The sequence below is a fragment of the Rhynchophorus ferrugineus genome, unplaced genomic scaffold, assembly GCF_030347505.1.
Source record: "Rhynchophorus ferrugineus isolate W39M unplaced genomic scaffold, kcgeb_rfMv2 rfM8, whole genome shotgun sequence".
Taxonomy (NCBI): Eukaryota; Metazoa; Arthropoda; class Insecta; order Coleoptera; family Curculionidae; genus Rhynchophorus; species Rhynchophorus ferrugineus.
Genome location: NW_027472587.1, coordinates 35,089,675 through 35,114,379, shown reverse-complemented (window position 1 = coordinate 35,114,379; position 24,705 = coordinate 35,089,675). Strand labels below are relative to the sequence as shown.

At 32.2% G+C, this 24,705-nt stretch overlaps 1 protein-coding gene and 1 long non-coding RNA gene across 5 annotated transcripts in view; both read left to right on the top strand.

The window, feature by feature from the left end:
* LOC143201165 (hypoxia-inducible factor 1-alpha) overlaps positions 1-23,922 on the top strand; it is a 377,382-nt gene extending 353,460 nt beyond the window's left edge. For 3 of the 4 annotated variants that reach the window (XM_076412063.1, XM_076412061.1, XM_076412065.1), the window contains exons 9-13: positions 11,960-12,183; positions 13,605-13,944; positions 14,132-14,424; positions 21,878-22,072; positions 22,135-23,922. In XM_076412063.1, coding sequence (XP_076268178.1) covers positions 11,960-12,183; positions 13,605-13,944; positions 14,132-14,424; positions 21,878-22,072; positions 22,135-22,212 — 1,130 coding nt within the window. In that variant the 3' untranslated portion in view covers positions 22,213-23,922. Of the gene's footprint in view, positions 1-11,959; positions 12,184-13,604; positions 13,945-14,131; positions 14,425-21,877; positions 22,073-22,116 lie in introns of all 4 variants that reach the window. The other variant, XM_076412062.1, reaches the window with a different exon arrangement.
* LOC143201170 (uncharacterized) lies at positions 404-3,705 on the top strand. The gene is made up of 2 exons (XR_013006897.1): positions 404-2,266; positions 2,583-3,705. It is a non-coding gene; the product is annotated as an uncharacterized LOC143201170 (long non-coding RNA).
* Positions 23,923-24,705: the final 783 nt, after the last annotated feature.

Here is a 24,705-nt window from a genome sequence, read left to right as displayed (position 1 = left end):
TTTATCGTTTACATGCGAATTTTCGACAGTATAACAGACAGGCCTCGTTCTGGAAGACAATGGACGTCTTATAACGTTGACAATGTGTCTCTGGTGCGCGATAGTATTGCGGAGTCTCCAGAAACATCAATTCGGAGACGTGGTTCCCAGTTACACATTTCTGCACGCACTTTAAGGCGAATTTTGAAACGATTCAACATCTTAAAAATAATATTCGTCATGAAATTGAAGAAATTCAGCCTCATTTTCAGCATGTCATGAAAAGTTCCTTAAAAAGAGCCGAAAGTTGCATAGCGAATCGCGGACATCATTTAGCCGATATAATTTTTCAATCATGACGAAAAAAATTACGTAAAGACCAAATAAACGTTTTATAAAAACCAAACTTATCTTTTCTTTGAGCAAAGTTAGAGGCAATCGAAATGGTAGCAGGACTTTTGCCCCACATTGTATAATACCGAGTAAAACCAGAATAACACTACAATATCACTATTCAATTATACGTTAATAAAAAAAACAAAAACATTAAAAAGTCACTTGTCGAAAGAATTATGGGTGTGTACGTGATTGCCGTAACAGTTTCCACGAAGATCCGAATAATATTCGAAAAATATTAGGGTGTTTTGGCATGGGATGGAAGAGACGCTGAACATCTGTCAATTTGGAACGTTTCCATTAATCTTATATAATTAAATTGTTGGTTTGTGAAATCAGGAACTATTTTTAATTTTTTCTCATTCTCGACTATTTTACACTGTTGTTTCGAAAATGTCGTCCCAATTAATTTACACCCCTAATAGATGTTTGTTTTTTCAAATAAAATTTCGTGGACATTGGATGAGATATAAACTGATTTTGTTGGGACTGGCTGGGCCCGACCACTGGCTTCTAATTCTTGGTCAGTATTTTCATATTAGTACCTTTTTCTAAGTAATTTTAGTTGAAGGTAAATATATCGTGCGTATAAAATGTTTGAATAACAATAAAAATGATTGTTACTGGTCTTGACTCTTCATATATATATATATATATATATATATATATATATATATATATATATATATATATATTGCATGTGGTGCACTTATTCGGTACAAATTAGTTCAGTCTGCATTCAAAAGATGGTTTTGATTAGTGATATATTGAATACATTTAATTTTGTGTTAACATTACTGGAGTTGAAGAAAAACAGTTCAACTGATTCGCATTAACTACTTGAACAGTTCATGGTGACAGTGATCAATCATGTAGGGAATGATTTCGACATTTAAACGGCCAGTAACATTAGAGGACAATGAATTGGAAGCATTTCTTCATGAATATCCGAGTCAAACTGGCAGTAATTCATAAGCAAGGTAACTGAGTGCCTTTTGGTCTAAACCAGAGAAACATTGAAGCAAATAGCTAATTCAAAGAACAAAAAATATTTAATGAGAAACAACATAAACACCAACATTATCCCGATGGATGTGATACTATTTGCCAGCGATAAAGAAACGAACTGAAAATGAACAATGAACACCGATATATATGCTTGGTTTCTATTTACATAATCTTTTGGGTGTTTCTCTTATTCCTGTTCATGTTTAGTTTAGTAAAATCGATTTGAATGTCACAGAATGTAAATATTTATTACTGGAAAACCGCAAACTTTTCCGTGGACTCAATAACATATAGATTTCCATTAAAATTTTTCTTTTATTTAAAATTCACCTTTGTCTAACTTTTGTCTTCTTTTAAACGAAAATAAACAACTTGGTTGGGGTTTTTACCGTTATATTGTTACGTTGAGAACCTCCACGCCATCTATACGCATTAGAATGAATAATTATAACACAAAATTGTTAAAGTAATATCAATATTACTAGCAACCTCACACACTGTCTACAGCGACCAAGACAAGTGCGTCATAAACAACTAATCCAGGTAAAGTAATTTTTTCAAAATTAGTTATCATGCCCATTTTGCTGAAAGTCTATCGAATAATTCTGCCGTTAGGTCGACCTCGCACTACAGATGCACCAACAGCGCCAATTTCTCTTAATAATAAAGTTCACCGGAAAAGGTCACAGCGTAAAATGTCCAAGGGATTATAGGTTCAAACAATTTCTAGGTATATATAAGTTTAACGTGCCTTCTCAGCACTTTACCACGTTATCCAAGTTTTAATATCCAATTTATTTTAGTTATGAAGCAACCGAATATGGTGATAAACTCAGAGTTTACATATATTTTAATATAAAATAAATAAAAATGTTATAAATATGTCACGACACATGTGTGTTGTCAATAGATCAATAATAAACCACTTTTAGGTTACAAAAGGAACAACATTATCTAGACTGTTAAAATAAAATTTTGATTAAACGTGGTGAATGCGCTATGACTATATAATAAAATGAACGACGTTATTAGTGAAGGAGAACAGAGGTTACCATTTTTAATTGTAAAATTATAAAATACACAATTTTGCATAATTATCTACACTCATATTCATCTAGAACACATGGGCTGAAAAGTTCCAGCGCTCTAACATTTCAATACCACTTTTGTAGATCGATTTATCTTTTGCCTCAAAATAGAACTGTCACCACCCAGATGACGATCCATATTTGGATGGATCCATATTTCATCCGTTGTCACATATCGACGTAAAAATTCCGGTTTCTTACGTTTACACATGGCCAAACACTGCTCATAATCATCAACACCTTCTTGTTTTTGGTCAACAGTGAGCAAACGCGGCACCAACTTTGAACCGAGCTTTTCCATAGTCAAAAGTACTAACTCACGCAACTTTATTTTTCGATCATTCAAAACGGTTTTGGGATTTTTTAGATGTTTTCTGGTGTTACCACCTCATTTGGACGTCCACTGAATTCTGCATCATCAGCAGAGACCTACGACCACGTTCGAAGTCACCAAACCGACGTTTTATTGTTGTTTTTGATGGAGCGGGGACCTCTTAAAACAAGAAATTGCTTTTGATCCATTGTTAGTAGTGTCACTCTTCAAACTAGCGCCATTTACGTGTTCCGGATTTTTCAGCTCATGTGTTAAAACGTCAATATTTATTACTGAAACACTGCAAATTTTTTTTCTGTACCATCTTTATCATCATAAATTATCGTGGGTTTGTTTTGATCTCCAGATCAAATGAACCGAACGGAATAAGGTACAAACAAATAACCATACGTCTTCCTTTGACTGGCGAAGCACGAAAGCAATTCCCCGTCGTCGATGCAGAAGATAACCGCTGAAATATGACGTTTTTTTCCTGTCAGCGACGCAATAACACTTGCCTGCGAGGTTTGTTGACCTGCCCGACTAAAAATATATGATAGTGCCCCCGAGTCGCCGACTAATTGAGCGAAATTTTATTTATTACCGTCATATTTCTGTAAAGAGAAAAAACAATTCCGCATGAAAACGAACGGCTTACGTAACGGCGGCGCGAGGGGGAAGGGAGCCGGCTGGCACTTCGTTAGAGACGTCGGACGCGGAGAAAAAAAACAAAACAACATAAAAATAGACGCCCAAAACGACGGTGGAAATGTGAATTGAATTAGATGTACACGTGTAACCCGATAAAATTAGAAGGAACGATCTTGAACTTGTCACGCCAGCAGAGAGAAAAAAAAACAAACGAAAACGTTGATTATCCGGACAGGAAAAAAACTGGATCAGATCGAAAAAAATCAAAAAGTCCAGAGAATCATTTATTTACGAGACGTTTGCCAATGGGCATGATGACAGTAATAAAGAATCACAAAAACATTGGTTCGTGATACTATAGAGTAGAGACATTCTAAAAAACATTTATTTTTAAAATACAAGTGTGATTACTAATATAAAAATTCAAAATTCTCCATATTATGTTTTACGAAACACTGACGTCACTTATCGTTTCCTTCATAGTTATTAAATCGGTTTTACGCTAACCCAACCAGCGTGGTCAACTTGTGGCGAATTTCCCAATGACGACTGCTACTGAGAAAACCTCGCAAAAGAATACTTGTTACTAAATATGAAAATTGTAAAAACTATTGCTGTTAGTGCTGCCTTAGTGTCCTTAAAAATGTAAGAACAGATAACGGCAATCGACTCAATACAGATACTGTAGTGTCTTTAATGACAACAAGGGGGTAGATTAAGAAATTGGGCGGTGTTCCAGATAAAAAGATATGGAAAAACATAGAAAATTTAATAAATTGGCATTGGCAACCCTGCTAACAACAGTATTAACAGTAAAAAAATCGAAAAAAGAGTACCCAATGATAGCAAGACCTCCAGTTATAGTATCCCATAATTCCTAAAATACATCAAAATTGTATTGGTGACAAACATACAGAGAAACGTTATGATGATAAGTTTAATATGCAGATGCAAAACCAAAAGGATAATCTTACATAGCTGATAGTGACTAAAACACAAAAATTTTAAATTATATCCACATTATGATTGATCTGCTAGCAAGTCTGTGCAAAATAATTGTATCCAGTATTGTACCAAAATATCAAAATAAAAATTTTAATTTTGAAATATAATAGAGCATGTAATTATAATACTTCATCAAGTAATTTTACTAAGTATGTGTTTAGATATACTTTAACATATTGAATTATCTTAAGTATTTCATTATCCCCTCAGTATAAATTCTTAAACTAGGTATCTGCTTAGTGTTTTTACAAACTTATAACGTAAGCATTGATGGATATATTTGAAACTTCTGTCTACCATAACACACACATACCAAGCTCTACATACCCTTAACCTGGTGAAGTATGGCTCATCAAACTGTTTGATGCTCAAGGAACCAAATATTTAATTTCTTTTTACAGAAATAATATGCATTTGGAATAAACAGATTAACCATAATGTCATTTTAGTGCAAGTATATCAAACAATTCTGTCGTTATTTCAGCCTCGTACTACAGATGCACCAACAGCGCCAATTTCTTTTAGTAATAAAGTTCATGGGAAAAGGTCACCGCGTAAAATGTCAAAAGGATTATAGGCTAAAGCAATTTCTAAGCATATCGAAGTTTAACGTGCCTTTTCAACACATTACGTCGTTATCTAACTTTAAATATCCAATTTATTCTAGTTATGAAGCAACCGAAGGTGGTGATAAAATACTCAGACTTTACGTATACTTTAATATAAAATACATAAAAATGTTATAAATATATTGATCATAAAATTAAAACTGTATGAAATATTTAAAATCATAATTCTGTTTGGTACATAAAATCTTACCAATTGTCAATAGAACAATAAACTTCTTTAAGATTATAAAAGGAAAAACATTATCGAGACTTAAAATAAAGTTTTGACAAGACATGGTGAATGCGCCATGACAATATAATAAAATAAACTGTGTGATCGGTGGAGGAGAAAACGAGGTTACCATTTTCAATTGTACATAATGAAAAAAAAAATACACATTTTCGTATAATTATTTACACTCATAACACCGGAGAATAGTCTTTTGTGCTCGGATATGATTGCTAATTACCTAAAAAGCAAAATTCAAGGCGAAATAATTGCTATAACAGCGAGCAAATTATACCTTTAGCGGTTTGTTGTTTTTTTTTTCGCGTCAGTTTGTTAACTACGATGAAAAATTCCGCAGCTGCATCGCTTAACGTTAAATATTAAAGGCACCGAATGCTAGTGGTCGCGCTTATAACTTGTTTAGTCATAGGAAACACCCACTGATAGTCGGCACTCGACTGTTGCAACTTGTATAGTAAGAACTCCAGTATCAGCGAATTAGCCTTATCGTAGCTGCAGAATTTACTTTCTGGTATTCTTTTTGCATAATTACATAATAAGCAATTGTTTTAACATATTGTTGATATAAGGCGTCTCAAAAGAAAGCCTGTAAGATCTGTTATCTTAAAGTGTATCTGTATCTGTATACTTTCCTTTCAAAATACGCTCAATTTTCGGCAGTTACTTATTTTTTAGCAGTTGAATAATTTTTTGAGCAAAAAAAAACAATCACTGGGACCAGGATCTGGACTGTATGACGGGTGGCGAAGCAGTTTCGCCAGTTTAACCATCGTTTTCTTCGAGTTTATGATTTGTTTTTTAGATTTCTTTCACTAAAATCACCGTAACTTTTAAACTAAATGCCAAATTGTCGTGGTATTTTGATTCTTATGGTTTGAGTTTGATCTTCCATAACTATTGACTATTATTTTAGTATTAACTTTCATAGTTCGTTGTCATATCAGGACATGCGAATGTTAATTGAAAGATGCGAATCTGAACCGCATAAAATACCGATAGAAATTCGTATTCGGGAAAACATCAATGTTGACTTTCATTTTTTACCTGTTTTTTTTTTGTTCTGAATCATTTTTGGGTCAAGGTTTTGGATATTATTGTCGTTCGTTTATTTTTATGTAAAATTCGTTCAAACATAACCATGAGATTTTTTGTGAAAATTAAACTGAGTCATGTTCGCGGAAATAAAACGAAAGTGAAAGAAAAAACTTATTTTTACCGGTAAACATAATTTTTACAGTATAATTTCTCTTGATTTCAGTACTCTTATCCCCAGTATAATTGTTTCGTCAACTATTAATTTTATTGAGCTAAATCACAGGAAGATATCACGAGTTTTTACATCGAATCGATTCAAAGGGTTTTAGTATTAATATGAATTGATATTATAGGAATTAAATTGATTTTGGGTCTCAAAACAAGTAACGCCAAGATTTTTCCGGTTAATTTCTGAACAAAAACTTGTTATTCTCTTGTTGTAAAGATCCTGGTGATAGGAGGTCTCATCCACAATGATAAAATGAACGTTTGTTCCATCGTTCACCACCGTACACTAAATTTTTGTTTATGTTCTAATAGAATATGAAATATTGGCGGTACTCTATGAAATTACTGAACAATTACAACGCAACAAGTCCGCGAAATCCGATAAACGGTAACAAAAACCCCAAATAATGCGCCACCATTCGAAAAATTCGCCCTTATATCATAATCGGTCTGGCGTGGACGTTCTCTGCACGTAATCTACGAATATTTGGCACATTTTTCCTTACGCCAGTCGCACGGTCTAAGAATAGCTCGTTTACCTTTCATATGTACGGGCGGTCAGCTGATCCGCGGCCTTGACATTGCTATTATTAGAACACTTGGATTAACACACAATTCCGATCTTCCTTCTTTTTTTAAGATATCCAATGAACAAAACGATTGAAAATACCGACGCATCCGATTGTTTGTTTATCTAGTGTCTGACGTTACGTAACCACTACTTGCATTGCAATGTCGGTGTTCAATTACCGACAGATGTGCTTATTCATTCATTCAAATGCTCGCTATTGTCAACATTTTTTTTGTCGCAAACACCACCATCCTCATTCAAGACTACAGAGAAGTAAACAAGATATGATACATTTGAATGAAATTTCTAGCAGTTTAATTGCAAGAGTCTAGTTCTGGAGAATCCCCGCATGCGCGAAGGATTTGAGTTTGCAAAGTTGCCGGTTGTTGAAAATTATACGTATATTTGAGCAATAGAGATAAATAGAGTAAATTAGAACCTTTTATAAATATATTTCAGTTGAAAGTAATTAAAAAAAATACAGAAAACAAAACAATATATAATTATTTGTCAATATATAAATACTACTGCAATAAATCAAAGTTATAGTTCTTGTAAATTATTCGTATACTCGAAGAGTTTAATATATATTCTTGAATGTTTTCATATGTCTGTTCAGATTAATCCAAAATATTCAACAAATTCACAATATTTACAAATCGATGATTTACTGCCGACCATTCATAATCAAAATATGAATAGTATAAAAACAAATAAACAATAAACAGTATTTTAACCAAGAAAAGAACGGACGCAGGCGGAAACTACCACAATTTACCGAATACGGTTGGGATTCTTCAGAAATAGTCACTACTTAAAATTACTAGCATTTTAATTTAGTTTGGTTATGTTTGGCATTCTTATTGGTTGAATGTTTGTATTTTGTTGGGAAGGAGACTTAACTAAAGATATTCCTGTTCGAAAAACAATTCGTCATAATGCGATTACAATTAATATTTTAGGTTAATTAATAGAATTGCAAGTTCAACCACTTAACTCGAAATAAAATCAAACTTGAATCAAAGATACCTACTATATTGCTCAAATGTACTATTATATCTTTCTTATTCACTAAATAACTTCAAATAATATAAATAAAAGCTTTTAATTGAAGTATTCAAAATATGAATGTAAACTAGGGAAGAACAAAACAAAGTTGTCAAATATAATAAGTTGTAATATCGAAGAAACAGGCATGGATATATTCAATTAAGGATTTAATTATTCCGTTTTTTCATACCAAACGTAACTCGTAGTTTGGATTCTTCTGTAATAACTTTATATTTTTCATCCAGTAGCTTCAATGTATTTTTTATACTCCAAACATACAATACTGCATGCAACAGTGTCAGTGCCCCTTTCTTATATATTCTTATTAAACCTACATGCTGACACATCATGTTATTTAATAAATAATATGAACAATGACACTGATATTGATATATACAAATTGAACATATTCGCTAGTAAATATCTGCTAGTTTACTATATATTAGTAGAGCAAAAATCATTCCAAAATGTAACTAAAACATGAATAAAAGATGCAATATATTCTAACCATGATATACTCATAATTGATCATTACTTCGATTGTCAATAAAAACTAGTATTTTTTTTCGAACCTCATCAAATTTTCATAAAATTAACAGTAATAAACATAACCAGACTATATAGGCCATCTTATTCGCATCCCTGTGGTCTTCCAATTCGTAATAATATTCTGGTCATTCGCACATGCTGGCAAATAATGTGACGTGCGACTTTTTAATTAACTATTTATTAGCAATAAAAAAATTAATGTTTTGAACGTTTGGAATTAATTAATTCGGCAGCTAGAACACCATCCAAAAATTACGGCTTAATCGGACTTTCACTCTGACAACGTTTGATTCGAGGAATTCGCTAATTATATTGTCCTTCAGCCAATTTAAATGTTTTGATGAAAATTAGGCTAGCAGATTATATATAGTTCCGTAATGGTCTAAAAATTGCCATCAAAAAATCGCTTGGTTCAATTTTTCTCCCAGAAATATTAGAGGTTCTATGTTGATGGTATAATGCTTTTACCGGAAAGGTGGTAAAAGGACCTATTAGATCAAAATGGCACATAGGTTATTGATGAAAAAACATGAAAAAACCAAAACTGCATTTTGGACTGACTAAATATTTATTCAGCCGGCTTGGTTGGCGCAGTGGTAAAGGCGACAGGATGGTCCTCCTATTGTTACAATAGTCGCGGGTTCGAATCCTGCTGGGGCATGGTCGTAAATTTATGTTGGTGATTGTTCTACGCAAGAGTGCAAAATCCGACAAGGGAAATGATCCTAGTCACGCCAGTAACCAGGCTGGGTAAGACCGGATGTCTTCTGGGATGATTTCTAAGTTGGTCACTGGCCAATCGATAGCTTTAATGACGAGGACCGCGGTTCGGAGCCCACGTTAAACTGTAGGTCCAGTCCAGATAAACCCTCGTTGGTAAAAGGAGACTTTAAAATATACAAAAAAAATTATTTATTCTATTAAAAATCGCTTGGCCATAAAAAGTACGTATTTTTAAACCAGTTCTCTGCCACTTCGGAATCTACGAATAGAATGGGCTTAATTAGCCGTCGACATTGTCAAACGCATCGTTATCTCACTCCATGCAATTACCATTCAAGGATGGGTGCATTAATTTTTTCGAATAAAAAAGTCAAGGTCGAAGCGGAGATCCGATTTTGTAAAGCAGACTCAATAAAACCTAATAAAAAACACAGGCCCGATAAATGCTATTTTATTTTTGTTCTCCCTTGGATAGTTATGTCATGAATGCCGATAAAATAGTCGTATTTTTGTTTTTATGGTTTTGCAAACAATGGGTGGTTACTAGATTTTCTTCTCATTATTTTTTCTAGAACTCTTAATTCGGAAACGATTTTGGAAGGTATTTGTGTTGAAGGAAATCGTTTTCTTATATTTTCTTTATTAATTATATCTTAATGTGTTACTATTTTATTTTATATTTGGTTCTATTCATCATCAGTGTGTTCCACAAATTAATTTAAAGAAAAGTTGGTGTGGTTTGGTTCGTTTCAAATGTCTGATTTTTTTGCGCGTTATCCAATAGTGTTTCCACATTGCTATGATCTAGCATCCTTATTTCATGTTTTAAGGTCAGGTTTTAAGTTCATCAATTTTTCGATAAGTATTGGCAGTTAAGTGAGGAACTCTCTTTTGGCTAATAAATCAATCTTTTATCTTAAGTCACGTTAGGTGTATCTTACGACTAACCAGTACAGTTTAACTTTGCTTTAATCGGTATTTTGTCCAACGTGATGTTATATTGCGGAAATGAATAAAACAGAACAAAAAATAAGTGAAACCCACCTTTCCTTACTCTTTTTTCTCAAGTCTTGTCATGATGGAAATCAATATTTTTCCTATTATTCAGTTCATCATTCGTTCTCCATGATTTTTTAAGCTTTCAATTATTGTACGTGATCTATTTTCCATCACCAGTTGAGTTGTTTTGAAAATGTGTTGGTTTCATCGGATTTCAAGATCGTACCGCAGATATTAATTAGATTTATAGTGTTTTTCATGAGGAATCCATAGATGGAGCTTCTTTTGTTAGCCGGCTTTATATAAATTGTTCAAGACAGTTCTGTAATCAATGTCTAGCGCCAATATTGACACTAGTGGAACGATGTATTTTATTCAAAGTATTAGCCATGAATAGCCCGTATTTTTTTTTCCATCTTTCGGGCAACGGATGCCATCTCAAAAGAACGGTGTATCTTTTGAAGCTATCCACGAATCGACAAATTTTTTTGGTATTGTAATAAGTAAATGGCTATTCAGACAGGTTATACGAATCAGTACCTGGGGAATACGGCGGGTGGGGTAGCAATTCCCATTTTAATGTTTCTAAGTATGTTTTTACCGGTTTTACAACATATGGTCATGTTGAATAGTAACATTGTTGTGTCTTTGATAGTATTCTGTCCGTTTTTACGCATCAATTGTAGTCGATAGCACCGAAATGTTCATTTTCAATTAGTTTTTAGTGATGTCGCTGTCATATATACAATTGTTATATACATTGAGTTTTTTACAATTGACTATGAAGGGAAAAAAATGCTACGAGCTTTTTCCGTGACTTACTATTGGTTTGTCGATCTGTTAATCAAGAAGCTCTACTAGTAACATGCTGCAATCTTCGGTCAATACAAAATCTTAAGGGCCTACATATTTGCCAACACTTATCGCATCTTCGAGGGAAAAAACATATTTTTTCCTTTCGGTTGGGGCCTTCCATAAACGTTTTATGGACCAGTCGTAAACGATGATATACAACCGGATCTCGAGGATCCCTAACATAGACAAAAAAACATTCTTCACCGCAGTATTTCGATTAAAACGTCCCTTTTTCCTCACGGCAGTTCGAACCGAAACCGTTCGGTCGGTCCGCAATTATGTAACATTGAAAACTACTGACTCGACGATGTTTTTATTTACACACTGAACTGAAAAGAATAATTAAGAAGAGATCACGCTTGGGTTATCCGGCTTGCATTGATCATTAGTGAAGAAACTGATAACGGCCATAACGATAACCGTGTTACATATATAACATGAAAGATTCATCCATTTATCAGTTGTAATCGTGTTGCGACTGTAATAATCGCCATATTTCTTCGTAATTTTTTATATATATAACTTATAACAGATATATCGGTGCGTGTGTCTCTATGCGTTAAAACGAACCGAAAACATGCTAGATTTTGAAGGTAAACTAGTTGGAGCGTTTAGATCACGAATTCACCAGGAAGGTCTCTGTTGTTTCAGTGTTGAAAGATGAACCCGACGATTTGACACACCTGGCACCAGTAGCGGGCGATGTGTGCGTACCTTTGGACGATCATCCTTTCCTGTCGGACATGTTGGATGACTTCCTGCTGAAAGACAATAGTTTCTGCCCGCTACTCAACGACGAACCTTCGGATCCCTTCATATCCTACAGGGACTTCAGGGATTCGTCGCCACAGTTGCTGTCTCCGAACTTATCGAAGGTATTGTTTCCGTTTTAATTAATCGCATTAATTTATTGGTATTTTTCTTCTTAAATAACAAGAGTTCACACGGTAAAGTATGTTAAATAGCTTACAACATGATAAAAATATCTATAGGGTGTCCCAAAGTGTACTTTATAATAAAACATCGGGAAAATGTCATCATGAATTTGCTGGTTCATTGTTTTTTTTTTGATTAAATAACAGGTGTACACCCAGTAAAATATATTAAACAGTTTCAAATATGATAAAAGTATCTATAGGATGTCTAAAAATGTATTTGTGCATCAGAAAAGTATCTCCACGAGTTTAATGACTCATTGTTCTGAAATTTTTTCATGCTCATTTTACATATATATATATATATATATATATATATATATATATATATATATATATATATATATATATATATATATATAAACCAAATCACTTGCTCTAATGAATAGTCCCTCTTTCGAAGGTCTAATGATGGCTCCAGCAGTTTTGAATTAATAGGCGACGATGTGAAAATGAGCTTCTTTCAATTATCTGTTTATGTTGTTCTTGTTGATGTTTTCTTGTACGATGCTCCATTTTTATTCACTACAAACTGTCAGCTATCAAACTGTTTAATTTTTTCGACTTGCCAACATTTAACACATGTACAAATGACGGTTATTTAATTATAATAATTAAACCTTCTACAGTGTATTTTATCAATTTATATCATATAGAACTCTTATCTGCATTATCATTACAGATGTAAATATAACGTTTAAATTTCATAATAGCGTGAAAAAAATACTCTATAGTAACTGATCTCGCTGGATTAAATCAAACTCTTTTATTTTTTGGGGTTGTCAATATTTCATCCTACAAATGACAGTAAATCTGAATTTTCCATACATTTTGAGACACTTTATATTTTCGTGTTAATTGTTCATTATTAAAACCTTCTACAGCATATTTTATCAATATATATCGTACAGAGTATATCTGCATTCTCATTAAAAATGTAATTATAACTTTTAAATTAAGCGAAACCAGTTTTCATAATAGCGCGAAAAAAGGCATCCATTGTAGCAGTTAAACAGGCTGCATTAATTTAAAAAATTATCCCGTTAGGACTACTACGACGTATTTAACTGATTGGCTGACGAGTATCCTTATGTAAAATGTCAGTGGTATTTTTCTATTATAATCGGACCAAACGTATTCCGGCTATTTTTACAGCTGTCGAGTGAACTTTCGTTATTTACGCCATTCAATTTTTATATTTCTTATAAAAATATTGACGTTATTGCAAATGCATCGATTCGCAATCTCGCAAACAAACAGAACTTATTTATGATATCAGAATCTATCATTTAAGTGCGAAGTAATCTGCTGCATTTGTTCGTTGAAAGTTGCTATTGTTTTACCGATTATTTATTTTTTAGGGATCAGACAGTCTACCTTCCCTAAGTAGTCCGAACAACTCCCTAATGGACGAAGACCAAATGTCGACATTTATGAACCTCCAGATGGACGACGACCCTGATTTAGCTATGAAGGCGCCGTTCATTCCCATGAATTTCTCGGATGATTTACCTCTGTTAATTTCCAACGACCTGCTCTGGAATAACAACGAACAGATCCTTAACCAAAACAGGATACCGGAAAACAATTCGACGTTAGCGCAAATGCTTAGTTCGTCTGTCAACAAACACACCCTCAAAAGTAGCGACAGAGGTGGAGGAACGCTCGAAGACAACAACATAGATATTTATAACGAAAAAAGTAAGCAGTTTCTAGTACCTAGTTAAATATATTGAACTCGCTCGTCAATATTTGTAGCACGTAAAATATTTATGACATAAATAATCACTCGTTATCTTTAGAAACAAGGAACAAGGTCAAGAAACTATATAAACATTGTTACGTACCATTTTCAATCACCACTCAACGTGTTTTTTTTATATTTTAGATACAAACAGAAGCTGGAGTACAAAAATAAGCCCAAAAATGGAAATAGACTCGATAGGTCAGATAGATCGTTCATCGAGCTTGAAGCGATCGAACACGTCATCGTACGATCACCAGAACAAAAGGAGCAAAAACGAACCGAAGGAGAAAATGTCCTCGGAACTGCTGCAGCAGTTAATGTCGAATAACCACCATCGAGGCAGACCTAAGAGTAAAGAGAATTGGTTACTAAATTCCGGTTCGAAAGCCGCTTGTATATCCCAGCCTAGCGACAGTGTTTTAATGAATCTACTGGTAAGCGGTTTCGATATCAGGGCAGGGTACATCTGCCTGGCCCCGACGAAGTCAAAGCGATGAACGTGTGACTGGTCGATCTCTCAGACTGTTCCGGAATCTTATGATCTTAACAATTATAACAATTTAGAGTTATCTCAGTTCTTAAAAAAAAAACAAAACGCAAAAACGAGAAAGGGGAGTGACCTCCCCGACAAAGTGATACTATTCTGGTCGTTAGCTCAAACGAATTTTATTTCTGGGTTAGACGTTTTAGTATTTTAAATTAGATTTGTCAACTAGGACATATCAGGCGTAAGGATTTGTTAAAACCAGCTGTAAACCGAAAAAAAAAATAAACCACATATTTTTGTTATTGTTTTTAATTTAGATTTTTTTACTAATATACTTTAAGTTTATTTTACCCACATGCCTTATTTAAAGACGAGTGTTTCAAAATGTAACTGGTGCTTACATTATTCAGTTCCGATACTCATTGTGTTTGATTCATACAAAAAAACAATATACAATATAATAGATCAGTCAGGATTTTAAAACATTCTCATAATTAAGAAAATTACACCATTTATGTTTCGAAACAAAAAAAAAACATTGTTAAATCACGGACTACAGAGTTATTTTTGTTCGAAATTCGATGAAGAATATTTTATTTGACGTTTTATAGCTTTTGGCCCGTCGAGCATCAATGCTTACGAACAAATTCTGAGTCAGTGATTACCTAATAACGTGTAAGACATGAAAATAATTCGAACTGATTGTAATGCAATAGATATTATTTTAATAATCCCGTTGGAATTTGGGTCAGTAGTATCAGTAGTTCCTGTTTAGTTAATGATTGATTTCTAGTCCATCAACGCCTAACTGAAGACTCTACAGTTCAAAGTACAATTGAGTTCAGGGACAGACTCGATTAACTGCCGTCTACAAAGAAGAAACACACACAAAAAGAAACATTACAAAAAAAAAACAATAAATGAGTTGCTGTAGATGAAAAACATTAACTTAAGGATAACTTAAGTCTTTGGAGTATGTTCAACAGTTCATGGGGGGCCTCCCAGTTTCATGTAAAAGACAAACTTACCACAACGAACTCAAATCCAAATGGGGGCCAATGAACTGATCAAGATGCTCTTAAATTATAAATAGTGGTAGTGGGCCTGCGCACTAACTAAAAATGACTGTGATCAAACCTACTAAAAATATAATGCTCTCTACATTTAGTTAACACATTCCATGTTTCATTACAGTATGTTTTGGTCACAATTTAAAAAAAAAGATTCTTTCCACTTTTAATGCACAGTACAATCGATAATCAAAATAATTAATTTCAGTACTCCGAACCTTCAGATCCGAGCAAGTCATCTAATTGTTTTCAATCAGTATTAATTATCCAATATCCACAAGGTGTTAAGAAATCTGGAAAGAATTTTTATCCACCACTGCTGATTCAATGTGGCAACGTTGCTATAACTATTACATCTAACGCTGTTACATAATTAAAATTTTAATATTCATGTTATCATTGTAGATAATAGATTTTATAGTGTTAGTGCACATGTTAAAATGAGTACCATAATTTAGGTGTCTATTTAAACACTCTTAATAGATTGTAGCTTTTGAGCAGTGGTGACTTTATAAAGTAGTAAACGTACAAATCTCTTATACTTTGAAAAATCACTTAAATATATGTACGAGGAGGTACTGATGAAGAAAAACACGCGATATATTAGGCCCAGTATATTTAAATACCGTCAATTATATTCAAGTTTAATGATGATTCATAGGATCTCTACAAAGTGGCAAAAATTATCGATATTTAAAAAAAAGAATCCTTGGTCCGAATAAAATGTTAATTTATTTCAAAGATTTACTAGCCCAATAACAAAAAAGGTCCTGATACCATCTCCATTAAAATATTAGTTCTTTAGTAGCAAAAATATGTTTGAAATAAAAAATTTACTATATTTATCTTCATCATAATTACACTTTATCAGTACTACCTCTTATATATTAAAATGTCAGACTAATAATTTTTTTATACTCGGTTATAAATTAGAAGTACCATATGTTTTTAAATGTTACATTATTGTGCCTATTAGATATCATTTTAGATCAACCGCAAAAGAAAATATAACATGTAAAAAATAAATTATAAATTAATTATCTAAGTATATTTGTCATGTAAGAAATTGTACACACATGCAAATATATATACAATTATATATATATTTGTATGCAGTCATCTTATTAAAACAAATGAAGTTTATATTAATTATATGATTATATTAACACTGTGCCTCTGAAATACTTGATATCACTCAGGATTTCGGTAACTCATTTAATGTAATAGGTTACGACATGGTCGAGAAACTGTGAATCTAAATCAATCTTATGCCTTCTAGATTTTTTTTCTGTAAAAATTGTTAGTTTGACTATAATTAAATTTGAATTTAGACATATTGTCTTTGTGAATTTAAAATAACTTAATGAGTAAATCTAATGTTTACATGTTAATTCTTCACTGAGTATGTACGCCCTCAAGTCATAAAAATATTGGTCATTGTCAAGAAGTCTGTGAAGCCGTGATACATGTGATAGCTAATACTCAGTGGAATAGGCAAAGAATTTTTAACTGATAAGTATTAAATCTAGGGTAGCCATGCTTTCCCTTCCGATGAAACTCTACAATAAATTTGCATTATTAAAGTTAATATTGCCTATGTGTCATATCAATATAGTTATTTAAAAAAAACTGTTGAGTAACATAAATATATAAATAAAACTTTGCTCTGTTATTAGATGTGGTCATGTATGGAGTTTTAATGGATAATTTTCGAATTTAATAAAATTAAACTGTATATAAAATTCTAAATTAAACTAATAGGTAAATTAATAAGTAATATATAAGCTGGGCTGATTATAAGAAACTGTTTCTAATATTTTAAGGAAGTAAATTAACTTTTGGACGTAAAACATTTTACGGAAAGAAAATGAAGTATATGAAGGAAATTGAATTTCATATATTTTTTGTATCTGCTATACAATCGCATTCAAAGTCGATTTTAACCGTCACTTAAGATGATCACATTAATTTAGCATGAGCATTTAATAACAAATAATTTTTCATGATGCGTAATTCGAAATTCTAACTAGTAGTGAACAAATAGTTTGGAAATCTTTTGAAAAGTATATTTTAATTTAGTAGATCACATCACATCTATATGTTTGTTACTACGTGTCGAGAATTAACTGTTTCCACAATATAAGAGTATACATTTCCTCATTACATAGAAATATCTGGTATTTCGAACTTGATTTCTGCGTTTGTGAATATTTGTTGTTGTTTTAGAGCAATAAAATGAAGCTATTAGTGATATTTGTAATCTTTTATAAAGGTTATATTTTTAGATTTTATGTGTGTATAATTTATTTTATTGGCATATTTTTGCAATATGTCTCATTGTTGTCAATAAAACCAATTCAAAAACAATGTGTTGTTCTTTCCCGTACCTCTGTTAACTTGGTATACGCACGAATAATTATAATTTATAGTAATACAATGTTTGAAAAAACTGAATGAGTAATTTTTTAAAAGCCTCCTTTAAATATTCTTTCGCTTATTCGTTTTTTTTTTATTATTGTTTTTTAGAGTTCATTTCTCATATTATGAAATAAAAGTAAAATTATGATAAACTATATTTCTTCTTTACATACAACTATAGTTTCTATAGAATCTAAATAAAATGTGAGTTTCTAAAGTTAGATAATTTTTTAATTAAAGCTTTGTTGTCTAAGTGATAGTATTTTGTTACTATTTTCTATATAACAAAAACAAAAAACATTTACATTCCTAAATCTAGGTATATGACTTAATTTTTAAATTTTTTTCAAATTTGTTTTCTTTAAAAATTGGTTAACCAATTGAATCACTGTCGATTATCTTTATTTTTTTTATAAACATATTTTAAAGTCGCTTTATCTGGACTGGACCTACTGTTTAATGTGGGCTCCGAACCACGGTCTTCGTCCAAAAAACCTACCGACTGGCGAGTGATCAATTTCGACATCATTCCAGAAGACATCCGGTCTTACCCAGCTTGGTTACTGGCATGACTTGGATCATTTTCCTTGTAGGATTTTACAGTCTTGCCTAGGTCAATCACAAACTCAAATTTACGACCATTCGCCAGCAGGATTCGAATCCGCGACTATAGGCAACAGTAGGTCTTGTCACTTTTATCACTGCGCCAACCAAGTCGACTTCGTTGTTTTTAGATATATTTATTGTTTTCTAAAGGAAACTTGTAGACATCTGAAATCTAATCATCTCAATTGTCAATTGTATTTACGCTGAATGTATTATTGAACATACCTATCCAATAAAAATTATCAAACTTCTTCAGGCATCTTACTATGATTTCATCGGCTGTACATGAATGCGAAATGAAGTATTTCAAAAGGGACATGTCGTTTAATATGATGCCACAAACATTTCGACTTATCAAATGTTCTCTGATGATAACAGTATAGTTTATGATACAGATTTTGAATCTTTGAGCATTATTCACGATAAAATTCCCATTGAAGGACCTGATGCCATGTGATTTGAGAATTAATGAAGTAAAAAGCAAAATCTTGACATATGACGGATTATCTGCTATAAATCTCACCTCCACTCAGTTAGAGCAAGTGTAGGAATTCAGGTACTTAAGGCCTGTAAAAAGGTATTCAGTAAGATCAAGAAAAGAAAGGCCATCTTTCGGCTGCAGGAAAATTCACTTTCCCAAAATGTTGAAGAGAGGAAACAAAAACAAAAACCCGACACTTTCAAATGCTTATTTAACCATTCCTTTTGTATGACTTGGAAACTTGAGATGATGATGCTCATTGTCTAACGTTTTGAACTATTTATCCAATAAGGCGTGTTGCATTGGCTGGAAAAAATAATGAATCTGCCAAGCCGAGTTCAAGAGGTTCTTTTTAGTAACGTGGTCACCGTGTAGGTGATCGCCGCGTAGCTATATGACTGCTTCCTTGAAGTTTTTAGCTCAGTTTATTCAACTGTTCAATATTCTACAGTTTCCAAGGATTCTCATTCATAGCTTACCAAGTAATACGTTGCCCTAGGTTGAATACGGCCAGTCAGTATTTATGAACTTTATTTAGCAATTTATTTAATATACATATTTTGCTAGACGACTTAACCTTATCTTAACCTTACTTATTTCTATTGCATTACAATTTCCATTAAATCTAGCGACCGGCATAGTTGGCAATTTAGGCCTTGAAACAGTAATTGGAGATGGTGACTTCCAAACAGACTTTCCTTTATTTGACCAGGCCTTTATAATCATAGATAATGAATGACAGAATGTTAGCAATAGGAACATTACAAATTGATTCCAGTGCTTTAGAATCATTTATTCTTTCATAGACTGTGTCGAAAGGGTTTTATCAGTTTTCATCGTAAAATCTGCTATTCTGACAGGTTATGTAACTCACGTAGACTTGTCATCGTTGTAAATATATTGAAACAAAAACAACAGGAGCCGGCTTGGTTAGCGCAGTGGTAAAGGCGACAGGGCGGTCCACCTACTGTTACGATAGTCGCGGGTTCGAATCCTGCTGGGCCATGGTCGTAAATTTATGTTTGTGATTGTCCTAGGTAAGAGTGTAAAATCGGACAAAGAAAATGATCCCAGTCAGGCCAGAAACCAGGCTGGGTAAGACCGGATGTCTTCTGGGAAGATTTCTAAGTTAGTCACTCGCCAGTCGATAGGATTAAGGCCGAGGACCGTGATTCGGATACAAGGTTAAACTGTAGATCCAGTCCAAATAAACCATCGTTAGTAAAAAGGAGACTTTAAAATATGTATAAAAAACAATGGGAAACAAGTCATACACCTAACATATGAATTCATGCTAATATTCTAGTAGATGTACAATATAAAACATTCGTGATATAAAATTCTTATTTAGAAAAGCTCACAATTATATTATTCAGCATTACTGATAACCTTTATTTACATTTAGCGTTATGGTTAGGAACTGTCTTTTTTTTCGCTATATATATTTCCCTACAAATTTATTTCTGACAGTTTTTAAGACTAAGACTAAGGCTTATCAAATTTACTAAAACATCTATTACTTTCAAAATAATATAATAGGGTTTGATGTAAATTTTAATTTTTTTACTAAATATTAATATATAGCATTTTTTATTCAGTGTATCTTGCAAAAGGAATAAAATATATAAACATTTAAGAACGAAAAAACACTAATTATATTTGCAAGGTTTTTCAATAACGGTGGGTCGACATTGGCAGTCATACATGCCAAATAATAATGGTAAGTTAACACCATTGATCACCAAATTATAAAGCTTTATCGACAACATGAATGCCTGTTACGATCTCAATTTTAATCAAATAACCACATCTTATTGACGAAGTACATTTTTGGAGGAACGCTTGTACTAACAAGTAAAAATGGAACGTACTTTCTCAAAAACAACATTGGTAAGACCATTACCTTCAAGAGAGAACACTACAAAACATTGATAATAGAGTTCTTTTGGTTCATATTGAATGATATGGTCATGGACGTGTATGTGGCTCCAGAAGGAGAGCGCTACTTGCCACATAATGAACCATTTGAGCATATAGTTATCAAGATCATGTAATTTGAACCCACAAGACTTTTTCCCTTAGAATTTTCTGAAATTGTAAGTCTATGCCAACACAATCGGCCAATGTCCTTCAACAGGTCAACATAACCTAGGCCATCGTTCAAATTCAATTCAAAATAAAATTCCATGCCTTTTTTCTTTCCATAGTCCACCTTTCAAAAATAATTTCATTGGTACCTCACATATACCCTGTTTCATTCAATTTCACCATCAACCCGTCCTTGTTGAAAAACCCTGTAAAACTTAAACAAAGACACCACAAGTTATTTTCCAATGATATTTGAGTAATATAATTTTGTAGTGATATCTAGAAACACGTCATATATAGCGTATTTATACACTGCGAATATTAGTTATTTAAGAGTAATTATAAAACAGAGATAACACAATAGTTTTATAGTTTAGTAAAACTCCATGATGGTAGTATTAACGTAATTTTATTTTTATCTATTTACGATGTAAAGAAAATAATATAGTACATAACAAAATTAGGTTAAGATAGGTTAAAAATATGTAGATTTAAATTGGTATTATGTGATAATGAAATGTTTGTAAAACTCATTTTATCTATTACTAGTCTTTATGTAACACATAATTAATTTATTTTGTCCCCGAATATCTGTAGCGTACACAATGTTATAATCCAGAAATATTTTTTTGTTTGAGACCAGAGATATTTTATGCGATACTAAATAAATAATATTGACTTTATGTTTATTAAATACTATTCTAGAATATTAATTATATTTGGCTTGTTGTTTTTAGGGAAACGAAGATGGTGTTAAGACGGCCCGTTTAACACCCGAATACAAATTGCTCGCCCTCCAGCAACTTCAATATAAAAAATTCAAGCTGGACGAAACCAGGAAAAAACTGATTAGGAAGAATTCGCTGTCCCTCTTGGAACCCAACGCTTCCGGAATACCGTCATTGTTGGACTTGACACAGCAAGATTACGAGGTACGAAATAAAATCTAATATCAATTTAATACGTTTATGGTAAGGACTTTGATTTTTTCTAGGTGAACGCCCCAGTAAACAGTTCTCTCCTGCAAGGCGAAGAACTACTCATCGCTCTGGATATCACGAAGAACATATAGCTAAATGATACTGCTATCGATAACACCGAAGATAGCACCAGCCCAGAAGCAGTCGGAGAGTTTGAAATCCCGCTAATCATCGTCAATGGAAATGCCGTCAGTGTACAAAATTTGGAGATTATCGTTTTGGACTAAATATTCACAAATGTAAAATAACGAATCAATGTACAGTTTTATTTTTCTATCGTGGAATTATTTTTACACCTCTCTCATAGCTTAGTTTAACCCTCCATCCTATTGTATAATTTTAGGATAATGCTTCTCCATACAGTTTGGAACATAGTTGTTCTTATTTATGTTTCAATATATATACATTTATTAATATATCACACAATCGAAGGTGTAAAGAAATTCCATTAATATAAATGTTATTATATGGACTGATGCAGGTGTCTTATAGAATTCATAACTATTTTTAAAAGCTAAATGATTGTGTATGAGCGTTAATGAGTAAAGGAAACCACGAATGAAGAAGGAACAGTGTGATAAAATTGTGATTTTATAAAGCAGAGGCTGAAGTTGTTTCATTTTGTGACCGTCGTTAACGCAACTGCCAAATTAAATATATGATAGTTGTTCGCAGATGAAGGGAGTGTCGCTCATAAGATACCAAAATAATATGTTATATGCCAAAAACCCTCTATATCTTTGCAGTTCTCAATATTCCTACGTTTATGTAATAAATAGTTTTTAATCATAATTTCTAAATAATTGTACATTCGATTTTAACCTTTTATTTTCAATAATCACAATACGTCGCATGGATTTGTTAATTTAATAACGAAAAGGAGTCTCAGTAAATGGATGTTCATTTCAAGCTCTCTTAACTTTGCATAATGCCAGGGTTATGACAGCTAAATAAATAAATAGTTCCACGAAAATCATTCAGATTCAGATTCCCTATCTAACGTTTGCCTTTACTTGGTTTTAACTCAGTTTTTAGTCTCTTTTATCTCATGTAAAGTTTTCAGTTCACTAAAAAAAAATCCTGGTGTTACCAATATGTATAAGTTCTTTTTTTTAATTATTTTTATGTAAAACAATCGCGCCTAATTAACTTGATCGGTGCAGTGGTTTATTTTAGATATAAGCATGTTTGCCTATTTTAAATCATTATTTAGTAGCAAGCTGTTATTTTACTTTACATCAACAGTTTGTTTTTTTCTTCAGATGTTTATAATTTTACTTTAGAATTACTGCCATATAACATAGATAAGGAGGTTTACAAATTATGATTTTACATCTAAGTAAGTACGTTTATGGAAGAAACATTTTTGTAGCATTTATTCATGTTATAAAACTATTATCTAAGTTATACCTGTATATCATACAGATGTAGGTTGTTCTATATAACGATCACTAATATAGATATATTTACTGCAATAATTAATATCATTATTATGTTTAGATTCTATCTGTAATTCGAATACTTACATTGTTCTCTGGTCCAGTTTAATTAATCCACATCCCACAACACGTTTTATAAATATATTGGTTTTAGCATTGTTCGAAATTAAACTGATATTATAGTAGGAAAATAACTAATTAATTGTGTTAATAATTTGAAACTAATATATTATTGCATGATTACATTTAGCGATGTCAAATTTCTTACTTTATTAATAAATTTAAGTTCTAGTTTAGAATGCTATAATCATTGTAATGTAAGTTTTCGGGAGTAGAAAGGTCAAATAAAATGTATTCACTGGGCAGTGTTGTATTATTTCTATTTTATCAATTATTCCCCTATTATGCACAGATACAAACTCTGTTTATATCAGGAGTTATTATAAAAAGAGTATGCAAACTAATTCATCTCTTAGTAGGCTTAGTCACTTCTGTGTAACTCAACCCTAAACATTAGAAACCTATAAACATATAAATAATGTACGGCTCGTCAATCACACATGTGGTCTTTATTGATATTTTTGATCAACTCACAGTCATTGAATTTCCATTTCTTTTCTCCTTATCAAATTTTCCACTATTATATGGCTAGTTAGGCTTTGATACACATTTTAGGGTAATTCCATTTAATTTTTGTTTAATTTTAAAACTACTGTCATTTACATCCCTGTACATAGATTTATTTGTATTGATCTGTGTTGTATTTCGAATCTTTAATAAATCAGATATATTAAGAATCCTTCCATAAATATGAAAATAAATACCTTTTTCGAACTACCGTATTACATTCAAACTCCATATAAAATAACTCAACAATCAAAATGTATAAAATATTATTGCTTATATAAGCCAATAAATTACCTTCACCAAATTCACATCAAATATATAAAAAACATATTCAAGTTCAAAATTCTTATGAGAATTGCCATAGAAATCTAATTACAAAGGGCATCAAACGAATAATAAAATAATAAATACTTAGCCTAATCTTATATAAAATAATTTCTAATATATTATGAAATACCCTATCATCTAGATACCAAATTTTTAATAAATCACCTTCACCAAATCGACATCATTATATTA